This window comes from Chiloscyllium plagiosum, unplaced genomic scaffold, assembly GCF_037043375.1.
Source record: "Chiloscyllium plagiosum isolate Xiang-an unplaced genomic scaffold, Cpla_swu_hap1 HiC_scaffold_12, whole genome shotgun sequence".
NCBI classification, from domain to species: Eukaryota; Metazoa; Chordata; class Chondrichthyes; order Orectolobiformes; family Hemiscylliidae; genus Chiloscyllium; species Chiloscyllium plagiosum.
In genome coordinates, this window is record NW_028270150.1 from 45,869,073 (window position 1) to 45,891,210 (window position 22,138).

At 41.3% G+C, this 22,138-nt stretch overlaps 1 protein-coding gene across 1 annotated transcript; it reads left to right on the plus strand.

The window, feature by feature from the left end:
• Window positions 1-17,451: 17,451 nt before the first annotated feature.
• Window positions 17,452-21,778, plus strand: LOC122555214 (cystatin-A1-like). Its single transcript, XM_043700974.2, has 3 exons — window positions 17,452-17,608; window positions 20,096-20,197; window positions 21,066-21,778. Exons 1-3 carry the CDS (start codon window positions 17,534-17,536, stop codon window positions 21,192-21,194), a joined length of 306 nt encoding a protein of 101 aa, XP_043556909.1. The 5' UTR covers window positions 17,452-17,533; the 3' UTR covers window positions 21,195-21,778.
• The last annotated feature ends 360 nt before the right edge of the window (window positions 21,779-22,138 follow it).

A 22,138-nucleotide genomic window follows, 5' to 3' on the forward strand; every position in this document is an offset into this window, starting at 1 on the left:
GGTAAAACATGAAGGTTACTGTCAGGGGACGGACAAGGTGGACCGAAGGGTCTGTTTTCGTGCTGTACACCTCTATGACTCTATCACTCTATGACTAATGCTCTGCTCCTTTTCCCCCTTCCCTTCTGAGCAACAGGGACAGACTCTGCCAGAGATCTGTTCCCCATTTCTTAGTCTTGGAACCTCCTCCCCTACCCCCACAGTATCCAAAGCAGTATGCTTGTTGTTGAGGGGATTGGCCACAGGGATCCCTGCCCTCATCAATCCTCTTTGTTACTTCTTCAAAAAACTCATCAAGTTTGTGAGACTTGATTTCCCATTCACAAAGCCATGTTGACTATCCCTAATCAGTTCTTGCCTTTCCAAATACATGTACATCCTGTCCCTCAGGAATCCCTCCAACAACTTGCCGACCATTGATGTGAGGCTGACTGGTCTGTAGTTCCCTGGCTTGTCTTTACCGCCCTTCTTAAACAGTGGCACCACGTTAGCCAACCTCCAGTCTTCCCGCACCTCACCTGTGACTATCGATGATACTAATATCTCAGTAAGAGGCCCAGCAATCACTTTTCTAGCTTCTCTCATCTTTTTCCCTACATTTTGTATCTTCCACAGTAAACACTGATGCAAAATACCTGTTTAGAATCTCACCATCTCCTGTGACTCCATACAAAGGCAGCCTTGCTGATCTTGGAGGGGTTCTATTCTCTGCCTAGTTATCCTTTTGTCGATAATGTATTTGTAAAAACCCTTTGGATTCTCCTTAATTTTATTCGCCAAAGCTATCTCATGTCCCCTTTTGCCCTCCTGATTTTCCTACTGATTTTCCTACTGCATTCATCGAGTGAATCTTCTAAGGATTCACTCGATGTATCCTGTTCAAACCTTACATATGCTTATTTTTTCTTAACCAAACCCTCAATTTCTTTAGTCATCCAGCATTCCCTATACCTTCCAGCCTTTCCTTTCACCCTAACAGGAATATACTTTCATTGGACTCTCGTTATCTCATTTCTGAAGGCTTTCCATTTTCCAGCCATCCCTTCACCTGCAAAAATCTGCCCCTAGTCAGCTTTTCAAAGTTCTTGCCTAAAACCGTCAAAATTTGCCTTTCTCTAATTTACAACTTCAATTTTTAGATCTGGTCTATCCTTTGCCATCACTGTTTTAAAACTAATAGAATTATGGTAGCTGGCCCTAAAGTGCTCGCCCATTGACACCTCAGTCACCTGCCCTGCCTTATTTTCCAAGACTAGGTCAAGTTTTGCGTCTTTTCTAGTATACATCCACATACTGAATCAGGAAATTGTCTTGTACACACTTAACAAATTCCTCTCCATCTAAACCCTTAACACTATGGCAGTCCCAGTCGATGTTTGGAAAGTTAAAATCCCCTACTATAACTACCCTATTATTCTTACAGATAGCTGAGATCTCCTCACAAGTTTGTTTCTCAATTTCCCTCTGACTATTGGGGGGTCTATAATACAATCCCAATAAGGTGATCATCCCTTTCTTCTTTCTCAATTCCATCCAAATAACTTCCCTGGATTATTTCTGGGAATATCCTCCCTCAGCACAGCTCCCTTATCAAAAATGCCACTCCCCTCCTCTCTTGCCTCCCTTTCTATCCTTCCTGTAGCATTTGTATCCTGGAACATTAAGCTGCCAGTCCTGTCCATCCTGAGCTAGGATTCTGTAATTTCTAAGATTTCCAAGTCCCATGTTCCTAACCATGCCCTGGGTTCAGCTGCCTTCCCAGTTAGGCCCCTTACATCGAAATAAATACAGTTTAATTATCAGTCATACCTTGTTCTCAGCTTTGTCCCTGCCTGCCCTGACTGTTTGACTCACTTCTGTTCTCAACTGTAACAGTCTCAGACTGATCTCTTTCTTCACTATCTCCCTGGGACCCCTTCCCCCCATCTCCCAGCCCCCTCCTTACTAGTTTAAATCGTCCTGAGCAGCTCTAGCAAATCTCTCTGTCAGTATATTAAACTCCTTCCAATTTAGGTGCAATCCGTCCTTCTTGTACAGGTCACTTCTACGCCAAAAAAGCTTCCAATGATCCAAAAATGTGAATCCTTCTCCCACACACCAGCTCCTCAGCCATGCATTCATCTGCTCTGTTCTCCTATTCCTGCCCTCACTAGTTCATAGCATCGGAAGTAATCCAGATATTACTACTCTCAAGGACCTCCTTTTTAAATTCCTGCCTAACTCTCTGTAATCTCCCTTCAGAATCTCAACCTTTTCCCTTCCTATATCGTTGGTTCCAATGTGGACAATGACCTCCTGCTGGCCCCTCTCCCCCTTGAGAACATTCTGCACCCTCTCTGAGACATCCTTGATCCTGGCACCAGGGAAGCAACACACCAAACTGATTTTTCACTGCTGGCTGCAGAAACGTCTGTCTGTACCTCGGACTACAGAGTCACATAAAACAATTGATCTCTTGGAACACATCATAACTCTCATTGCATTAGAGTCAGTCTCAATACCAGAAACTTGGCTGTTCTTGCTTCATTCCCCTGAGAATCCATCACCCCCTACATTTTCCAAAACAGCATACTTGTTTGAAAAGGGGATAGCCACAGAAGAGCTGAAAGTGTGTTGCTGGAAAAGCGCAGCAGGTCAGGCAGCATCCAAGGAGCAGGAGAATCGACGTTTTGGGCATAAGCCCTTCTTCAGGAGTAGGGTAAAATCTTCTAGAAGAAAGTGAGGACTGCAGATGCTGGAGATCAGAGCTGAAAATGTGTTGCTGGAAAAGCGCAGCAGGTCAGGCAGCATCCAGGGAACAGGAGAATCGACGTTTCGGGCATAAGCCCTTCTTCGGGCATAGCCCGAAACGTCTATGCCCGAAACGTCGATTCTCCTGTTCCCTGGATGCTGCCTGACCTGCTGCGCTTTTCCAGCAACACATGTTCAGCTCTGATCTCCAGCATCTGCAGTCCTCACTTTCTCCCATAGCTACAGAAGACTCCTGCATGAACTGCCTACCTCTCTTACCTTTCCTGGAGTTAACCCATTTATATGACTATATCTGTGACTTTCCCCCTTTCCTGTAACTGCCATACATCACATCCCCTTGTTCTTGTAAATTCCTCATTGCCTCTGTCACTCCAACAGATCCATTCGATCAGAGGGGATTCGCAACCAAAGGCATTTATTGCAGATATAATCCTTAGTAAACTCTCCTTAACTCCCACATCCGACAAGAAGAGCACATCACTCTACTAAGGGCCATTTATGCTTCTTTCAATCTCCAGCCCCAGAAAATAGCACTATGTTATTTCTCTACAAAACACTACTCCAGGTTAAATTAATATTTATGGGGCGCATTTTAAGTTTAATCAAGAGACATATCTCAATAAATCATATAATCAAGGAGGATGAGAGTAGTGAACTCAGAACTAAGATTTCAGCATCCCTTGAAGGCACCAGCAGGCAAGAAGTTGGTTTGAAGTATGTCTACTCACTACTGCAGACTTACTGTAAGGACACTCTTAAAATATTCGCTTATCTGTTTCTGTGCTGTGACCTCTCCCAAACAGGTTCCTCCATGATTAGTTGTGAATTTCACTGTTTGTTAATTTTCCCAGGCGCACTCCGATGTCCAGCAATACATGAATTCAAACAGCAAAGGCAGTAACTGTGCAGGTTCACTGCTGTGTCACTGCTGGGTTTCTTTCTCACCATTTCTCCTGCACTAACCTCACATGTGCTTTCTTTGTCTGTTCCTCTCCCTTTTAAAAGTGATGTTGTTTTGACTATTTTTTTCTCCAAAGTTCCAAAACAATCTAACAGCATATAAAACAGTAAGTGCTGCTCCTAGAATTTGAGGAAATCACCTCCAACACCTAAAATTCCAAAAACAATGAGCAGCCTGTTACAGCCAGAAATTTTTCCTGTCCTCCATCTTGGATTACCCAGAATCCTCGTTATTGGGGACTCCATAGTTAGGGGGACAGAGAGGAGATTCTGTGAGAACGAGAGAGACTCACGGTTGGTGTGTTGCGTCCAAGGTGCCAGGGTTTGTGATGTCTCTGATCATGTTTTTGGGATCCTTGAGGGGGAAGGGGGAGCAGCCCCAAGTCGTGGTCCACATAGATATGAATCGCATAGGTAGGAAGAGAGATGGGGATTTAAAGCAGAAATTTATGGAGCTCGGGCGGAAGCTTAGAGCTAGAACAAACAGAGTTGTTATCTTTAGTTTGTTACCCATGCCACATAGGGAGAGAAAGGAATGGCTACAGGAATGGTGCAGGAGGGAATGTTTTGGATTCTTGGATAATTGTAACTCTTTCTGGGGAAGGTGGGACCTCTACAAACAGGGTGGTCTTCACCTGAACCAGAGGGGTACCAATATCCTTGGGGGGAAATTTGCTAATGCTCTTTAGGTGGGTTGAAACTAATTCAGCAGCGGGACGGGAACCAAAATTGTAGTTTGAGTAGATGGGAGGATGAGAGTAGTGAACTCAGAACTAAGATTTCAGCATCCCTTGAAGGCACCAGCAGGCAAGAAGTTGGTTTGAAGTATGTCTACTTCAACATCAGGAGCATCTGGAACTTGCAGTATGGGTTAGTACCTGGGATTTTGATGTTGTGGCCATTTCAGAGACATGGTTAGAGCAGGGTCAGGAATGGTTATTGCAGGTTCCGGGATTTAGATGTTTCAGTAAGAACAGAGAAAATGGTAAAAGAAGGGGAGGTGTGGCACTATTAGTCAAGGGCAGTATTACGGTTGCAGGAAGGACATTTGAGGACTCATCTACTGAGGTAGTATGGGCTGAGATTAGAAACAGAAAAGGAGAGGTTACTCTATTGTTTTCTATAGGCGTCCAAATAGTTTCAGAGATGTAGAGGATAGGATAGCCAAGATGATCCTTGATAGGAGCGAGAGTGACAGGGTAGTTGTTATGGGGGAACTTTAACTTTCCAAATATTGACTAGGAATACTATAGTTCAAGTACTTTAGATGGATCAGTTTTTGTCCAATGTGTGCAGGAGGATTTCCTGACACAGTATGTAGACAGGCCAACAAGGGGCAAGGTCACATTAGATTTGGCACTGGGTAATGAACCCGGCCAGGTCTTAGATTTGGAGGTAGGTGAGCACTTTGGTGATGGTGACCACAATTTGGTTATGTTTACTTGAGTGATGGAAAGGAATATGTATATACCGCAGGGGAAGAGTTATTGCTGGGGGAAAGACAATTACGATGCGATTAGGCAAGACTTACGATGCATAGGATGGGGAAGGAGACTGCAGGGGATGGGCACAATTGAAATGTGGAGCTTATTCAAGGACCAGCTACTGCGGGTCCTGATAATTATGTACTGGTCAGACAGGGAGGAAGTTGCCGAGTGCAGGAGCCGTGATTTACTAAGGAATTGAATCTCTTGCCTAGAGGAAGAAGAAGGCTTATGTTAGGATGCGATGTGATGGCTCAGTTAGCGAGCTTGAGAGTTACAAGTTAGCCAGGAAAGACCTAAAGAGAGAGCTAAGAAAAGCCAGGAGGGAACATGAGAAGTCATTGGCAGATAGGATCAAGGAAAACCCTAAGGCTTTCTACAGGTATGTCAGGAATAAAAAGATCACTACAGTAAGATCAGGGCCAATCAAGCATAGTAGTGGGAAGTTGGGTGTGGGGTCAGAGGAGATAAGGGAAGTGCTAAATGAATACTTTTCGTCAGTATTCACACTAGAAAAAGGCAATGTAATCGAGGAGAATACTGAGGTACATACTACTAGACTAGATGGGATTTAGATGCATAAGGAGGAGATATTAGCAATTCTGGAAAGTGTAATAGTAGATACATCCTCTGGGCTGGATGGGATTTACCCTACAATTTTCTGGGAAGCCAGGGAGGATATTGCCGAGCCATTGGCTTTGATCTTTATGTCTACAGGAATAGTGCCAGAAGACTGGAGGAAAGCAAATGTTGTCCCCTTGTTCAAGAAAGGGAGTAGAGACAACCCTGGAAATTATAGACCAGTGAGCCTTACTTCAGTTGTGGGTAAAGTGTTGGAAAGGTTATAAGAGATAGGATTTATAATCATTTAGAGAGGAATAAGTTGATTATGGATAGTCAGCACGGTTTTGTGAAGGGTATGGAATGCCTCACAAACCTTATGGAGTTATTTGAGAAGGTGGCCAAACAGGTGATTGAGGGTAAAGCAGTTGATGTGATGTATATGGATTTCAGTAAGGCATTTCATAAGATTCCCCACGGTAGGCTATTGCACAAAATACAGAGGCATGGGATTAAGGGTGATTTAGCGGTTTGGATCAGAAATTGGCTAGCTGAAAGAAGGCAGAGAGTGGTGGTTGATGGGAAATATTCATCCTGGAGTTTAATTACTAGTGGGGTACCACAAGGATCTATTTTGGGTTCACTGTTGTTTGTCATTTATATAAATGACCTGGATGAGGGCATAGAAGGATAGGTCAGTAAATTTGCGGATGACACTAAGGTCGGTAGAGTTGTGGACAGTGACAAAGGATGTTGTAGGTTACAGAGAGACATAGATAAGCTTCAAAGCTGGGCTGAGAGGTGGCAAATGAAGTTTAATGCAGAAAAGTGTGAGGTGATTCACTTTAGAAGGAATAACAGGTATGCAGAGTACTTGGTTAATGATAAGATTCTAGGTAGTGTAGATGAGCAGAGAGATCTCGGAGTCCAGGTACATAGATCCTTGAAAGTTGCCACCCAGGTTGATAGGGTTGTTAAGAAAACATATGGTGTGTTGGCTTTTATTGGTAGAGTGATAGAGTTTTGGAACCATGAGGTCATGCTGCAGCTGTACAAAACTCTGGTGTGGCCACATTTAGAGTATTGCGTACAGTTCTGGTCACTGCATGATAAGAAGGATGTGGAAGCTTTGGAAAGGGTTCAGAGGAGATTTAGTAGGATGTTGCCTGGTATGGAAGGAAGGTCTTATGAAGAAAGCTGAAGGACTTGAGGCTGTTTTCGTTAAAGAGAAGGTTGAGAGGTGACTTAATTGAGACATAAAAGATAATCAGAGGGTTAGAAAGGGTGGACAGTGAGAGCCTTTTTCCTCGGATGGCGATGGCTAGCATGATGGGACATTGCTTTTGATAGGTATAGGACAGATGTCAGAGGTAGTTTCTTTACTCAGAGAGTAGTAAACCATGGAATGCACTGACTGCAACAGTAGTAGACTCACCAACTTTAAGGGCATTTAAGTGGTCATTGGAGAGACATATGGACGAGAATGGCATGGTGTAGATTAGAGGGGCATCAGATTGTTTCCACAGGTCGGTGCAACATTGAGGGCCAAAGGGCCTGTACTGCACTGTGATGTTCTACGTTCTAATGTTCTATGTTCAAAAAAGCAGTGGACCCAGCACCGATCCTTGTGGCACTCCACTGGTCATAGGCCTCCAGTCTGAGAAGCAACTCTCAACCACTATCCTCTGTCTTCTACCTTCAACCCAGTTCTGCATCCAAATGGCCAGTTCTCTCTGTATTCCATGTGATCTAACCTTGTTAACCAGTCTACTGTGAGGAACCTTGTTAAACACCTTAATGAGGTCCATATAGATCACATCCATCCACTCTGCACTCATCAATCCTCTTTGTTACTTCCTCAAAAAACTCAATCAAGTTAGTGAGAAATGATTTCCAACACACAAAGCCATGTTTGCTGTCCCTACTCAGTTCTTGCCTTTCCAAATACATGTAAATGCTGTCCCTCAAGATTCCCTCCAACAACATGCCCACCATCAATGTAAGGCTCACCGGTCTATAGTTTCTTGGCTTTTCCTTACCACATTTCTAAAGTCGTGACACTATGTTAGCCAACCTCCACTGTTCTGGCACCTCACCTGTGACTATCGATGATCCAAATATTTTAGCAAGGGGCTCAGCAATCATTACCCAGCTTCCAACGGAGTTCTAGGGTACACCTGATTAGGTTCTGGGGATTTATCCACCGTTATGCATTTTAAGAAATCCAGCACCTCCTCCTCTGTAATATGAACCTACCTCCATCACACTCAGGCAGTGCATTCCAGACTCCAACCACACATTCTATGAAAAAGCTTTTCCTCATATCATTTCTGTTTCTTGAATTATTTATTTTAATCTGTGCCCTCTCATTCTCGATCTTTTCATGAGTGGGAACATTTTCTCCCATTTGCTCAGTTCAGACCTCTCATGATTTCGAATACTTCAATTAAAATTCCTTTCAGCTTCATCTTCTGCAAGGAAAATAGTCTCAACTTCTCTAAATTATCTTCTTAACTGAAATTCCTCATCCTTAGAACCATTCTTGTGAACCTCTTCTGCACATTCTCAAATGTCTTCATATCACTCCTAAATCATAAAAGTCATTGAGGTCGACAGTACAGAAAAAGAAAGCTGGTATTGGCTCCTCCTCCAAACCAGCTTTCTTTCACTTATGTTCTAACCTCAATCTTACTGGATTCTCATTCACATTCTCCTCGGGATCTTCTTTCCTCGTCTCTGATTTCTCTTCCCATCTCATCCTCTTTTGCCCAATCTTTTTCCGCTGCCTATTTTTTTCTGACATCTTCAGCCTCTTCCCACTTCCCATCCACTACCCTTCAGCTTCTCTTCATCACTCTAATTTTTCTCCCTTTGCTCATCCTCTATGCCTGAGAGCTCTGATGAAAATAATAGTTTTAATAACAGTTCAGAAACAAAAAGAGAATGAAGACAGTACAATAACGGTTAAATAATATGTGTTAGATAGTACAGGTAAAGTGAGATTGCAAGCATTGACTTTGGGAATCCAAAGACCCCTGTGGAACTAGGAAAAGGAGGGGGAGTTACGGGAGAACATTGATGAGGTGACAGGGATATATATCCTGAACCCCTTTCACTCTAAACAGGTTAGAAGGGGGCTTTCTTCTTACGCTCCATTTTTAATGCGATTGTTCACCTGACAATTGTTCCCAATGGTCACATCTATCTGACAGAGTCCACTTCAACATTCCTTTGGCCACTATTCAACATTAAAAGTCATGATGATAACGTTCTCATTAAGATCTTTGATAATCAACATCCACTTCTTTGGACAGCATTAAATTATTCACCCTTATGGAATTCCATAACGTCTGTCTTGGGGATTGTCTACATATCCAGCATTCATATGTGATGTTACTGTAATGACCACAGCATGGTTGGTGAAAGGCTGCTAACTTTCAGTGGAGAGAACCAGAGATCATCTTGCATAACAATTTGAGTAGTGCCAGGCTCTGAAGCCTGACTTCAGACTGCACCACCTTGTCATAGGTGCCAGGAGTTTTCAGCTAGTTCGTTGAGAAGACCAGACTGGTGAAGGAGCAGTGATGGTAACATGAGGGCTCTTCTGGAGTACTGAGTCCAGTTCTGGTCTCCCTGTTATATGAAGGATATTAAGCTGGAAAAGGCTTAGAAGAGACTTACCAGGACATTGCCAGGAATGGAGGGTTTGAGTTATAAGGAAAGGCTGGGACCTTTTTTTCACTGGAGAGTAGGAGGTAGAAGGGTGACCTTATAGAGGTTTATAAAATCATGTAAGGTATAAATAAGGGAATGGCAGATGTCTTTTCCCTAGGGTGAGGTATTTCAGGATGAGGGGGCATATTTTTAAGGTGAGGGGAGAAAGATTTTTAAAATACATAAGAGGCAATATTTTTACACAGACAGTGACTTGTGTGTAGAATTAACTTGCAGAGGAAGTGGCAGATTTGGGTAGTTACAACGTTTAAAAGACATTTAGATGATACATGAATAAGAAATATTTAGAGGGATATGGGCCAACCGCAGGCAGGTGGGACTGGTTTAGTTTGGAATTATGGTTGGCATGGACTGCTTGGATTAAAAGGGTCGGATTCTGTGCTCTATGACTCTATAAATCACTGTCATCCACAGGGTCACTGCCACTCACATGGAGCAGCATCTCACCAACCTGCTGGAGGCCAGATTGCTCACCTGTTCTAAAAGGCTCCAATACCCATCCAAATGCCATTTAAATGTTGTAATTGTACCAGTCTCCACCACTTTCTCTGGCAGGTCATTCCATATACACAGCATGCTTTGTCTGAAAAGGTTGCCCCTTAGTTCCCTTTTATATCTTTCCCCTCTCACCCTAAACCTATGCCCTCTAGTTCAGGATTCCCACACCTCAGGGAAAAGACCTTGTCTATTTATCCTATCCATGTCTCTCATGATTTTATAAACCTCTCAAGGTCACCCCTCAGCCTCCGACACTCCAGGGAAAACAGCCCCAACCTATTCAGCCTCTCCCAAAAGCTGAAATCCTGCAACCCTAGCAACATCCTTGTAAATTTTTTCTGAACCCTTTCAAGTTCCACAACATCCTTCCGATAGGCAGGAGACCAGAATTGCAAGAGCAGAAACTATTTAGGAATCTCCTCAAAATCTCCCTGAAGGGAATCCCACTGACTCATGGGCAACCTTCATTTGTCGGTGAGGCAAATAGAGACCAAAAGGTTTGTGTCCATGCTGTACTCCTCTATGACTCTATGACACTAAGCACCTTTTGAAAACTGAACTGCAGCCAGGTTGGGAACATTGAGTTGCATGAGAGCAAACATGATTTCTTGTAATCAATTTGAGCTTCCACTCTATCATTCAGTCACTGAGTAGCTGTGCCTTTTTTGTAGTGAAAGCTGAGATGGCACTTAAACTCTCCATCATAACTGAATCTGTTAGTGCTTGCAAGGAGTTGGTTACCAATTCCAGAGTGCAAACAATGCTAAACTCTAAGGTCTCTGAGCCACATTTGATCCAGGCATCTCCATGGTCCTTGAGAGTTATCTAACAAGCTATCTAACAGGCTTGCCAAAGTACCAAGTGTCTTGGTTTGCATCTTCATCAGTGTTTTCCAATAGGCTGTCCTATCAATGGCCTATGAGTCCACATTGTAAAGCTTCTTGGTGACCTCATCATCTAAAGTAGTGGCAGACAAACTAACTCTTTACTCCTGCCTGGACAGCAGCACACTCATGCCTGGTGATTCCCCTTGTACTGATTCCAACTCCATACCACCCTATGAGATACACACAATGTCAGAATCTAAATCGATGATTATCAAAGTCAAATCAATTGATGGGTACTTCCTCATCACAACTGTGACACTGCTCTCTCTCTGTTCCTCTTGGGTGTACAAAATCGTAAGGGGCATGGAGGGGATAAATAGGCAAAGTCTTTTCCCTGGGGTCAGGGAGTCCAGAACTAGCGGGCATAGGTTTAGGGTGAGAGGGGAAAGATATAAAAGAGACCTAAGGGCCAACTTTTTCACGCAGAGGGTGGTACGTGTATGGAATGAGCTGCCAGAGGAAGTGGTGGAGGCTAATACAATTGCAACATTTAAAAGGCATTTGGGTGGCTATGAATAGGAAGGGTTTGGAGGGATATGGGCCGGGTGCTGACAAGTAGGACTAGATTGTGTTGGGATATCTGGTCAGCATGGATGAGTTGGACCGAAAGGTCTGTTTCTGTGCTGTACATCCCTATGACTCTACTGTGGTTTGCTAGGAGCAGGTCTTGGGGACCTAAAACATAACAGAAGGAGGAAAGGGTTGGGGTGAGGGCAGGGGGAATCAGGGAATGCCATGAGGTTGGGTATGAGCATGATGCCCATGGTTGCACCATCTGCAGCATTCACTTCATACCCAAGATAACAGATTATGGGTGCAGAGGGAGTTGAGAAAAAACCAAAAGTAGGAACATATCATCATGCTCCCCACAACACTTGAGTGTGTACATTCTGTCCCTGTTTGACTCTGTTGCATGAGACAATTCCCTGAGGTTTTATTTCACCACAGAAGTTTTGTACGCTTAATATTTTGATACTTCTTTTGCATCAGGTTGTAAGACTGCACAACTCAGGAGCAATAAGTTTCTTTGTGCGTCAATTCCATTTTAATGAGACCGAAAATTGTATTAACATCTGTTAATAATCATAAAGCCACATGATGACGTTTCAGACTATTTAAAACTTAGGACAAGTGGGTGAATATAGATTTATAGAACTGAACATGAATGATTATTGCCTAGTAGGAATGTTTGAAAGGCTTGTCTAATTCATCACTGTTTTGAGAAACCTGGGCAATCTGCAGGTAGCTAATCTGATTTATTTTTTTGTCGGAAAGGGCAGAGGTGGTAGAAAGGAAGATAAAGGCCAGAGGAAAGAATCATTGGAAGGTTTGCATGTAGAAATGATTATAAGAAATAATTTTTCAAACTTCTGTGTAAATATCTATGCTTGAATTTTATAAATTCTCAAGTATACAAGAATTAAAAATAATAACATAAAATTCGGGAAATACACAAAGGTTAGTTATAATTTTAAAGGAAAAAAGACTGGTTATAACGTCTTGGGTGTGCACATGTCATCTTCAAAACATTTAAACTTGTAAAAACGTATATGACAAAATTGAGAAGTTAATTTGTATTTTGAAACAACTCCAATTTCACAAGCAGGAGCATTGCAATTCAGTATTCTTTGCCAATATTCCTTTGAGGCTAGTTCTGTGACTCAAATGCTATGCATTTATATAATCTGAATCTTCCAACAGAATTACATCAGGAGGCAAGCTGAACAAAAGGCACAAGTTATCACTAATACCAATAATGTAGATGAATAAAATCGATAAGACTATCAATGCTTGTTGTTTAAGATTAGGTTTCTCAATAGTTTGAAACAGTTTTGTAGTGAAAACAGATACGTGGCGAAAACAAACTGCTTACAAAGTAGACAAAGGACAATTAGTCACATGTGGTGAATTGAGCAGCTGCCTAATCTGGTGGCATTTGAGTGTTGTTTAGTCAGCAAGATTAATCTGACATAACAGTTAGTCACTTCTTTCCACTTTATAAAAATTAATTCATGATTACCCAACTTTGATGCAACTGGGTTATATTACATTTTAATTTTTCTTTCAACTTGCAGATGTCCTTTCCTCTACTTCATGCTTTTCTATTTGGTTTTGCAATCTTCCTTTCTGTGTCAGTTTCAGTTTAAAACAGAGTTGATAGAATGGATTAGAATACAGGGGGAGGCCATTTTGCTTAGAAATAATGATCCAATTAAAAGGCTATTCAATTATCCCTATTCGTTGCTCCTTCACTGTTTTACCCAATAATCTCCTTGGAGTCCAGTTCACTTGTCGCAGATCCTCTTTCAACATTTCAATGTCTTATTTCTCAAAATATTTCTACACTCTCATTTATAGACCTTCCATTCTTCTGAATTTTCTGTTTCACCTTCTTTTCTTTTTATCTGATTAAATCAAAGTTAACGCAACAGAAACCTGTTCTACCCAACCTATTGCAGTACCTTTAGCCGAAACTCATCCCATTTAACATATTAATAGCTCTTTGATTATTGTCTCTCGATCTAAAGATGCAGTATCGGAACTACCTGCACTGGTAAAGCATTGCTCCTCCAAATGCTTTCTGCATAAAAACAATTTTTTCACACTTCAGTTGCAACCTTAAAATTATAGTGACCACTCCTCTTGCCACCCCAAAGAAAATAAACGATAAGACCATAAGACATAGGAGCAGAAATTAGGCCATTCAGAGCATTGAGTCTGCTCCACTGACAGGTTTTTCAACCCCATTCTCTTGCCTTCTCCTCATAACCCTTGTTCCCTTTAACAATCAAGAACCTATCTATCTCAGTCTTAAATATACTAAATGACCTAGCCTCTACAGCCTTCTGTGGCAATGAATTCCATAGATACACCACTCTCTGGCTGAAGAAGTTTCTCCTCATCTCCATTCTAAAGGGTCTTCCCTTTACTCTAAGGTTGTACCATCGGGTCCTAGTCTGTCCTACCAATGGAAATATCTTCCCAAAATCTACAATTTCAGTATTCTGTAAGTTTCAATTAGATCCACCCTCATCCTTCTAAACTCCAGAATCCTCAAATGTTCTTCACATGTTAAGCCTTTCATTCCTGGGATCATTCCTGTGAACCTCGTCTGGACCCACTCCAGAGCCAGTATATCCTTCCTGAGATATGGGGTCTAAGATTGCTCACAATATTCTAAATGGGGTCTGACTAGAGCCTTATGAAGTCTGAGAAGTACATCCCTACTTTTATATTCAAGTCCTCTCAAAATAAACGCCAACATTGTATTTGCCTTCCTAGCCAGGAAATCCATTTTTCAAATTAACCTTAAGAGATCCTGGATTAGGACTCCCAAGTCCTTTTGCACTTCAGATTTCTGAATTTTCTCCCCATTTAGAAAATAGCCCATGCCGCCACTCTTCTTACCAAAGTGCATGACCTCACACTTTCCTACATTGCACTCCATCTGCCACTTCTTTTGCCACTCTCCTAATTGGTCCAAATCCTTCTGCATCCTCCCTGCCTTCTCAATACTAGCTGTCCCTCCACCTATCTTTGTATCATCTGCAAACCTAGCCAGAATGCTCCCAGTTCCTTCATCTACATCATTCATGTATAAAGTGAAAAGTTGTGGCCTCAACACTGATGCTTGCAGACTAGTCACTGGCTGCCATCCTGAGAAAGACCTTTTTATCCCAACTCTCTGCTTTCTGCCAGACAGTCAATCTTCTATCCATGCTAGTACCTTGCCTTTGACACCATGGGCCCTTATCTTACTCATTAGCCTCCTCTGTGGCACCTTGTCAAAGGCCTTCTTGAAGTCCAGGTAGATAACATCCATTGGCTTTCCTTAGTCTAACCTTCTCAATAGCTCCTCAAAGAATTCTAGCAGATTTGTCAGGCATGACCTCCCCTTGATGAAACCACACTGACTTTACCTTGTTTTACCATACACTTGCAAGCATTCAGAAATCTCATTCTTCACAATTGACTTTAAAATCTTACCCACAACCGGTTCCTTCACCTTAAAACCCCTTACCAAGTCTGCCTAATTGCACATTGCTAAATCCAGAATTGTCTGTTCTCTACTGAGCTCCGCCACAAACATCTCACTCTTTCTTACTCTATCAAAGCCTGTCATGATTTTTTTAAAAACTCGTTCGATCCTGTGCCATGTCTATAAGACAGACAGAAATCCAGAAAGAGTTCAGATAACTAGGTTAAAAATCACAACACCGCATTAAAGTCCAACAGGTTTATCTGGAAGCACTAGCTTTTGAAGGACTGCTTCTTCATCAGGTGGTTGTGGAGCAGAATCAGAAGACACAGAACTTATAGCAAGAGGATTGTAGTGTTATGGAATGTAATATTGAACAAATTTAGCTTAAGTCTTTCATCTTTTAGAACGATCAAGTTAATTTCGGTTCCTTCAAATGTAAATTCCAGAACTTTTTTAAAGTTACATTCTTAAAATAGCTTTAACAATAGGTGCCATCTCAGCTCAGATAATGTATTGAAGGTGTGAGGTTAAACTCTGTCTGTGTCCCAAAGTTAGATCAGACTGATTCTATCTCTAAGGTGGGATTTACAGAATCTTACATGGATTTATGCAGTTTTTGAGCAAAAGAAAATGTAATTCTGTAAGTACAAATTCACCCCACAAACTTATATGTGTGTGCATGCAGGGGAGACCAATTGAGTGTGTGCATGTGGGTGTGTGAGCGTCTGTGAGAGAGTATGTGTATGTGTGTGAGTATAACAGGGTATAAGTCTGTGAGAGGGTACGTGTGTGGGTGTGAGTGTGGGGGGTGTATGTGTCAGCATACGAGAGAGAGCTTGTGTATGAGAGAGGGTCTGCATGAGTGTGTAGATATGTAGGAGTGCTTGTGTGCATATGTGTGGGAGTGTATAATGCAGTGGGGTCACCTGTAGTATGACATGAATCCAAGGTTCCGGTTGAGACCATCCCCATGGGTACCGAACTCGGCAATCAGCATCTGCTTGGCCACCTTGCGTTGTTGCCTGTCCCAAAGTCTGCCTTGGAGGATGGTCACCCGAAGGTCAGAGGCTGAATGCCCCGGACCGCTGAAGTGTTCTCCGAGTGGGAGGGAACACTCCTGCCTAGTAATTGTTGTGCAATGTTCATTCATCTGTTGCATTAGCCTTTGCTCAGTCTCGCCAATGTACCATGCCTCAGGGCATCCTTGCCTGCAGTGTATCAGATAGACAATGTTGGCCGAGTCACATGAGTACCTGTTGCATGGGTGGAATCCCCACATGTAATGGTGGTATCCATTCAACACTCTGACACGTCTGTCATGACAGGGTTATATGGTGTCGTCCTGAAGATCAGATAGTTTACTGCGAACAATGATCTGTTTGAGGTTTGGTGGGTGTTTAAAGGCAAGAAGTGGAGGCGTGAGGAAGGTCTTGGTGAGGTGCTCAGCCTCATTGATAATGTGTTGCAGGCTGTGAAGAACATGGCGTAGTTTTTCGGCTTCTGGGAAGTACTGGACAATGGATGGTACCCTGTCAGTTGCAGCTCATGTCTGTCTCCTGCGGAGGTCATTATGATTTCTCGCTGTGGCATGTTGGAACTGGCAGTCGATGAATTGAGCATTATACCGAGTTCTTATGAGGGCATCCTTGAGCCCTTCCAAGTATCTGTCACGTGATCATTCTAAAGATGAAACACTTTAGCTAAATTTGTTTAATATTACATTCCATGACACTGCAATCCTGTTGTTATAAATGTTGTCTTATGATTCTGCTCCACAACTTAAAGCTAGTGTTTCCAAAATAAACCTGTTGGACTGTAACCTGGCGTTATGCGATTCTTAACTTTGTCCACCCCAGTCGAAAACCGGCATCTCCAAATCAGATAAATTAGGAGGGAGTGAGATTGATTAAAATACAAAGTTGGCGATTATGAAGTTATGTGTTTTAACTTCCATCATACTCCGAAAACACCTTTATTAAGTTAAAAGGCAGGGAGTGGTTGGTGCTGAGCTCTGCACTATGTGTCATCTTCATTTCCTCCAAAACCTCATGAAACACCCAGAAACGAAAATGTTTGGAAATATGTTTCTTCTTTGTCACTGGGCAACCCCGGATTGCGGATTTGGTCAGCAGGTGTGAGTAATGACAGCGTGACCAGCGCCTGGTGTACTGAAGAATGGTTTTTGATAGGCTCGCATTTCAAACTGCAAAAACTAAAACTATGCACTTTATAGCATCCTAAGTTAAATCCGTTAACAAAAAGACGAATTGACTCGATTGTTGTGATAGTGGTTTGACCTATGTCTTAGAGCAGCCACCTTACTGAGCAAACGAAAATGGCAGCAAGTACTAATGTAAGGCGGGGGTGGTGGAATTAATGAATCTTCAGAAGCAAGCGAATCCCTGATTATTTGAAAGGTCTTTTAACTTTTTGATACACTTAATTGAATAAAACATGCAAGCTTGGTTTTATTTTCGAATGCTTTGCGGTGTTAGGCCAGACTGTAAGAATCCAAACCGGTCTCCCCACCCTTCATGGATTGGCTTTTTGAGAATGAAGGCGGGTAAGTGGGCGGAGAGTCTGAGTTTTGTAACAGTCCGCAGCTACACTGTAACATTCTGTCGCCACATTGTGATCAGGGTAGAAGCTGTGGTAGCAACACCGAGAGACTAACAATGAGTCGGCAATTGTGTGGAGGCACTAGCTCTGAGAAAACTGTTACGCCAGAGGTGCAGCAGATCGCTTATTCGGTGAGTACAAGCTTTGCAGAATCAATGGTTTACCCAAACTGAGGAACCAGCGGTCGAAAAGCACGATGCTGGAAAAGCACAGCCGGACAGGTAGCATCCGACCAGCCGGAGAGTCGACGTTTCGAGCATGAACTCTTCATCAGGGTGGCCTAAGGGGGGTGAGAAATAAGTGACGTGTTGGCCCAAACACAGAGCTAACCAAATCCTTGCTCCTAAGAGTTAGAGGTCGAGAAGGAGGTAAAATGATAGATGAGTTTACATAAGAATCTACGAATACTAGAAATCTAAAGTAAGGACAGGAAATAAACTCGACAAACTCAAGAGGGAGGGTAGTATCTTTTTTTTCAAAAAAGGTCCGAAATATTAACTCTCTCGAAGTATCACATGGATTTTCAAATGATAGGTTCGAAAACATTGAACTGTCTGGGGGAGGGGGAATGCCAGAATTAGCAAAAGATAAGGTGGGTGTAAGAGCTTAAAGTCAGATTGGCAGTATTTAAAACTAGTTTTCTCACTTTAAGAGAGTGAACTACACGCCTCCCTCTCTACGTTACGTAACGTTTACAATGTTAGGGATTTTTATTTAACCTGAAATGCTGACCAGAACAGTGAAGGAATATTAATATTTTAGTTGTATTACACAATCTTTTTCAATCTTTATTTTTTTGGATTTGTTGCAGATTTTGCTCACCGCTCAACATCTAAGTAGGAAACGTAGGCCTCTTAAAGAGGTGAACCGTAAAATTCATCTTTTGCCTACTCAGATTCTTCAAAAATCATGATTAATTTGGTAGAAACTAAATTCGAATTGTACACAGAAGGAAACCATCTTGCATTTTAGTGCTACACCCACTTGATGTTTTTTGAAGTCTGGATACTGTGATGTGACAGACCATAACAACCTATAGGAGGAGAATTGGCACGTCTGGCCTGATCAATCATCGAGTCACGATAGAGATTTCTCAACCCCATTCTCCTGCCTCCTCCCTGTGTCCCTTGATCCCATTACCAATCAAGAATCTATCAATCTCTGTTTTAAAGACACTGAATTACTTAGCTTCCAAAGCCCTCTGGGGCAATCATTTCCACAGATTAACCACCCTCATTTCCAGCAAATGCATGAAACTCAGGGACTTTTTGAGAAACAAAGATTGAAACCATTTTATCAGCCGTCGTTAACACTGACCTGTTTTCCCCATTACCGACAGGGCCAAATTTCCCCTAAGATTCCCGCATTACCTAGCCCTGAAGTAATATATTCATTTCGGTCTTGTATACCCTCATGATTCCACTGAGCTTGTCATCCCTGAGACCCATCCACCTGTTCCCTCAACCCAATTCACATGAAACTGTTGTACAACCAACTTCCCTTATTAGCTTCCAAGTTAGCAGAAATTAGATCATCCAGAACTGCTGCCTACACCCTAACCTGCACCAGATCCTGTTCACCAATTACTCCTGTGCTCACTGGCTCAAGAAATGCATTAGTTAAAATTCTCATTTGCGTTTTCAGATCTGCCTGTGGCCTTGAACCTTTCTCTGTCTCTCACCTCTAGTTATGCAGCCATTCATGTTTTCTACACTTCTGCAATTCTGGCTTCTTCAGCATCTTGATTGTGTTCAGCCATTGATTACAAAGCCTTCAGTGGTCAAGACTCTGGCATTTCATCCCAAAACCCTTCTGCCTGTCTACCGCTCCTTCCTCCCTCCCTGAAGACACTCCTTAAAACCTACTTCTGACCAAGGTGTTTGGTCATTTGCCTTGATATTTCCTTATTTAGTTGGATGCTAAATTTTCACTTTTGATGCTAGGGACTTTTAAATTGACATGACACAGCTTAATGTTATGAAGTTATTTGGTGAGGGAGGGAAGAAAGGGCTGAAAGATGGTGTGAAATTAACTATTGATTTTCCAGATCAAAAAGTATTAAATTCAAATCTTCAAATTAATGTATGCTAACTCTATCCTATCATGTTCTTTGTATTGCCCTATCCACACCACCATTCTGGGATGATCTACTATGGTTTCTGACATCAATGTTATTCAAAATGCTAATTCTCTACATTATTTCATAACCTTACCCTTTGTCTCTATTTCATGCAGCCCAATGTTTTCCTCCTTGGAGCACTGTTTCTGAGCAGGTTTTTCCTTTGCATCCCATTGCAAAAGCCTGTGACCCTCCCCCATACACAAATTGGAATTCTTTAACTAAATTACTTGCCCTTTCTTGCCTTTTTCTTGGATGCCTCCTTAAAACTTCTGTTTTAAAATGACTACATTTTGATTACAAAAGTGCTTTTGGGACATCTTGAAGTCACAAAAGATGTGACATGAAATCAAATTAGCTTTTAAAAACTGCTCTTGCAGCTCTGTTTTCATTTCTTTATTAAGCCTTGAGGGCTCTTGGACATTTTTTTGGCACATTCAGAATACACTTTATATAAATATAATTTGTTCTATGTCCTTGATAATTCTCTCTTTTCCAGATGAAATCTGAGATCGAAGAAAAGGCAAACAGAACATATGATGTGTTTGTTGTAAAATCTTTTAAGACTCAAATTGTAGCTGGGATCAATTATTTCATGAAAGTAAGTTTGTTTGTGCTTTCAAATGTTTTGGATGTGTCTTACAAACATAACTTTAACACACATGGTTTGTCTCCTGTGTGGTATGGCTGGATACCTTTTGTAGCCTCTCTAACTTGAATAATATCATCTCTACCACAGGCTGGTTTCCATATACAGCAAACTTTTATTAACCAGCCCCTATAGAACCAGGAATGTACCAGTTAATTAAATATTCTGGTTGATCAAGAGGTCCACATAACCAATCTTAAAACACACTAAGTAATAGTATAATGCAGGGTAAATACATCACTGTTACACTTTATTTACAGCATAAGTTACTTAAATAATACAAACTTTGCCTTAAATAAAACTTAGTTGCAGGTGAGAAGATGTTCTGCCATTAACTACTCAGACATTGCAGAGATTGCAAAAATATAGTAAACTTCCAATATTTGAGGCATATAGTGTTTGCTAGTTTATAGAGTGCCAGTGCAAACAACTTTTGCTGTATTTGAAGACTTCAGCTTGGTTTAACTTTGCTTTCTCAAGCATAAAGTTACTGTGAGAGATGAAGGCACTTTAAGTACAATTATTTTATTGCTTAGTAGTTCCACCTCAATGACTTCCAATTCATATTGGGAAACTGGCTACAAAACTCTATTTACAGATTTGATGGGTTTATGGAACCAGGTTGGAGGAATAGACAAGAACTGCATTCAAAGCATGGTCATGACTAAAATATTTACTGTTTGACAGAATAGCAGCTGGAAAGCTGCTTAGGCTTTTGATTCCTAGACTGTTGAGACAAAAAATGCATTTAAGAATGTTGAGATTTAATATATACATAGATTATAGTTTTACTAACCTAACTTCTTTCTCTGTTAATTAGATCCACGTTGGTGGTGATGACTACATACATGTAAAAATATATGAAGATCTTCCTTGCAGGAATAGCAAAAAGGAAGTATCTGATATAAAGACCAACAAATTACACACTGATGATTTAGTGTACTTTTAAAACAAACCTTTATTTTAGGTTGCTAGGCTGGAGCAAAAGCAGTTTCTCAGCTTGTATAATCGCTAGCACTTTGTCAGTGCCATTTTATCTTGATATGGGGAAGTGATGGAGACAATTTATGGATGCTCTAAATGTTTTTCTCCCCACCCTAATTCTAGTGCCAACTGAGATGTTTAACAAGTAAACTGATTTCCTTCCATTCCATTTCATAATTTTTAACAAATGGAAAATTAGTTACAATGGAAATTATGTTTCCTTCAAAGGTTACGGGTGTGTTTGGAAAATCAAATTATTTAATCCAGAAAAATCAAGTCCAAGTAGCCAGAAATGTTGATTGGTTAGCTGGTTTTGCTCCATCCTAGGTTTAACTATGGAGATCCTACACTTTAGAAAAGAAAATGCCTTTTTTTTATTAAACCATTTTAATCCTGATGGAAAATGTTTGAGTAATCTAAATACAATGAAAACACAGGCAGGCCTTTTTGTTGTAAATCTTTTACTGTAGATTGAAATGAGAAACATTCAAATATGCTTGTATTGGATAATTTTGCATTGTAATAGTAAATAAATATTTCTAAACATCACACTAGAAAGCAATATTGTAAATTAAGGTACATGCATTCTTCCAGTTTGCTGAAATTTTTATTTTAAAAGCAACATCTTTACTGAGGACAAAGGGAATCCAATAAGGATTGGATTGGTTTTACACTTGGCGCAACTGCTGTTCCATATTTTGTGTAGATCATTATTTTAAATTCTCCTTTAAAATGACAGTATTAGATGTTAGCACAAGTATTTAAAATACAAAGTGTGGATTTAATTTTAAAATCCAAATGCTGGTGGGAGGAGAAAGTACACAACAAACACCACTGTTTTACATGACTTGGGATGGCATAGCAATTATGCATGTTAATTTTTGATTCAACGTAGAATAGCTATTGCAG

Coding starts and splice junctions, on each gene's coding strand:
- LOC122555214 (XM_043700974.2), top strand. CDS start 17,534: ATGAGTCGGCAATTGTGTGGAGGCACTAGCTCTGAGAAAACTGTTACG. Junction 17,609..20,095: donor TGCAGCAGATCGCTTATTCG/GTGAGTACAAGC, acceptor TCTCTTTTCCAG/ATGAAATCTGAGATCGAAGA. Junction 20,198..21,065: donor GGATCAATTATTTCATGAAA/GTAAGTTTGTTT, acceptor TCTGTTAATTAG/ATCCACGTTGGTGGTGATGA.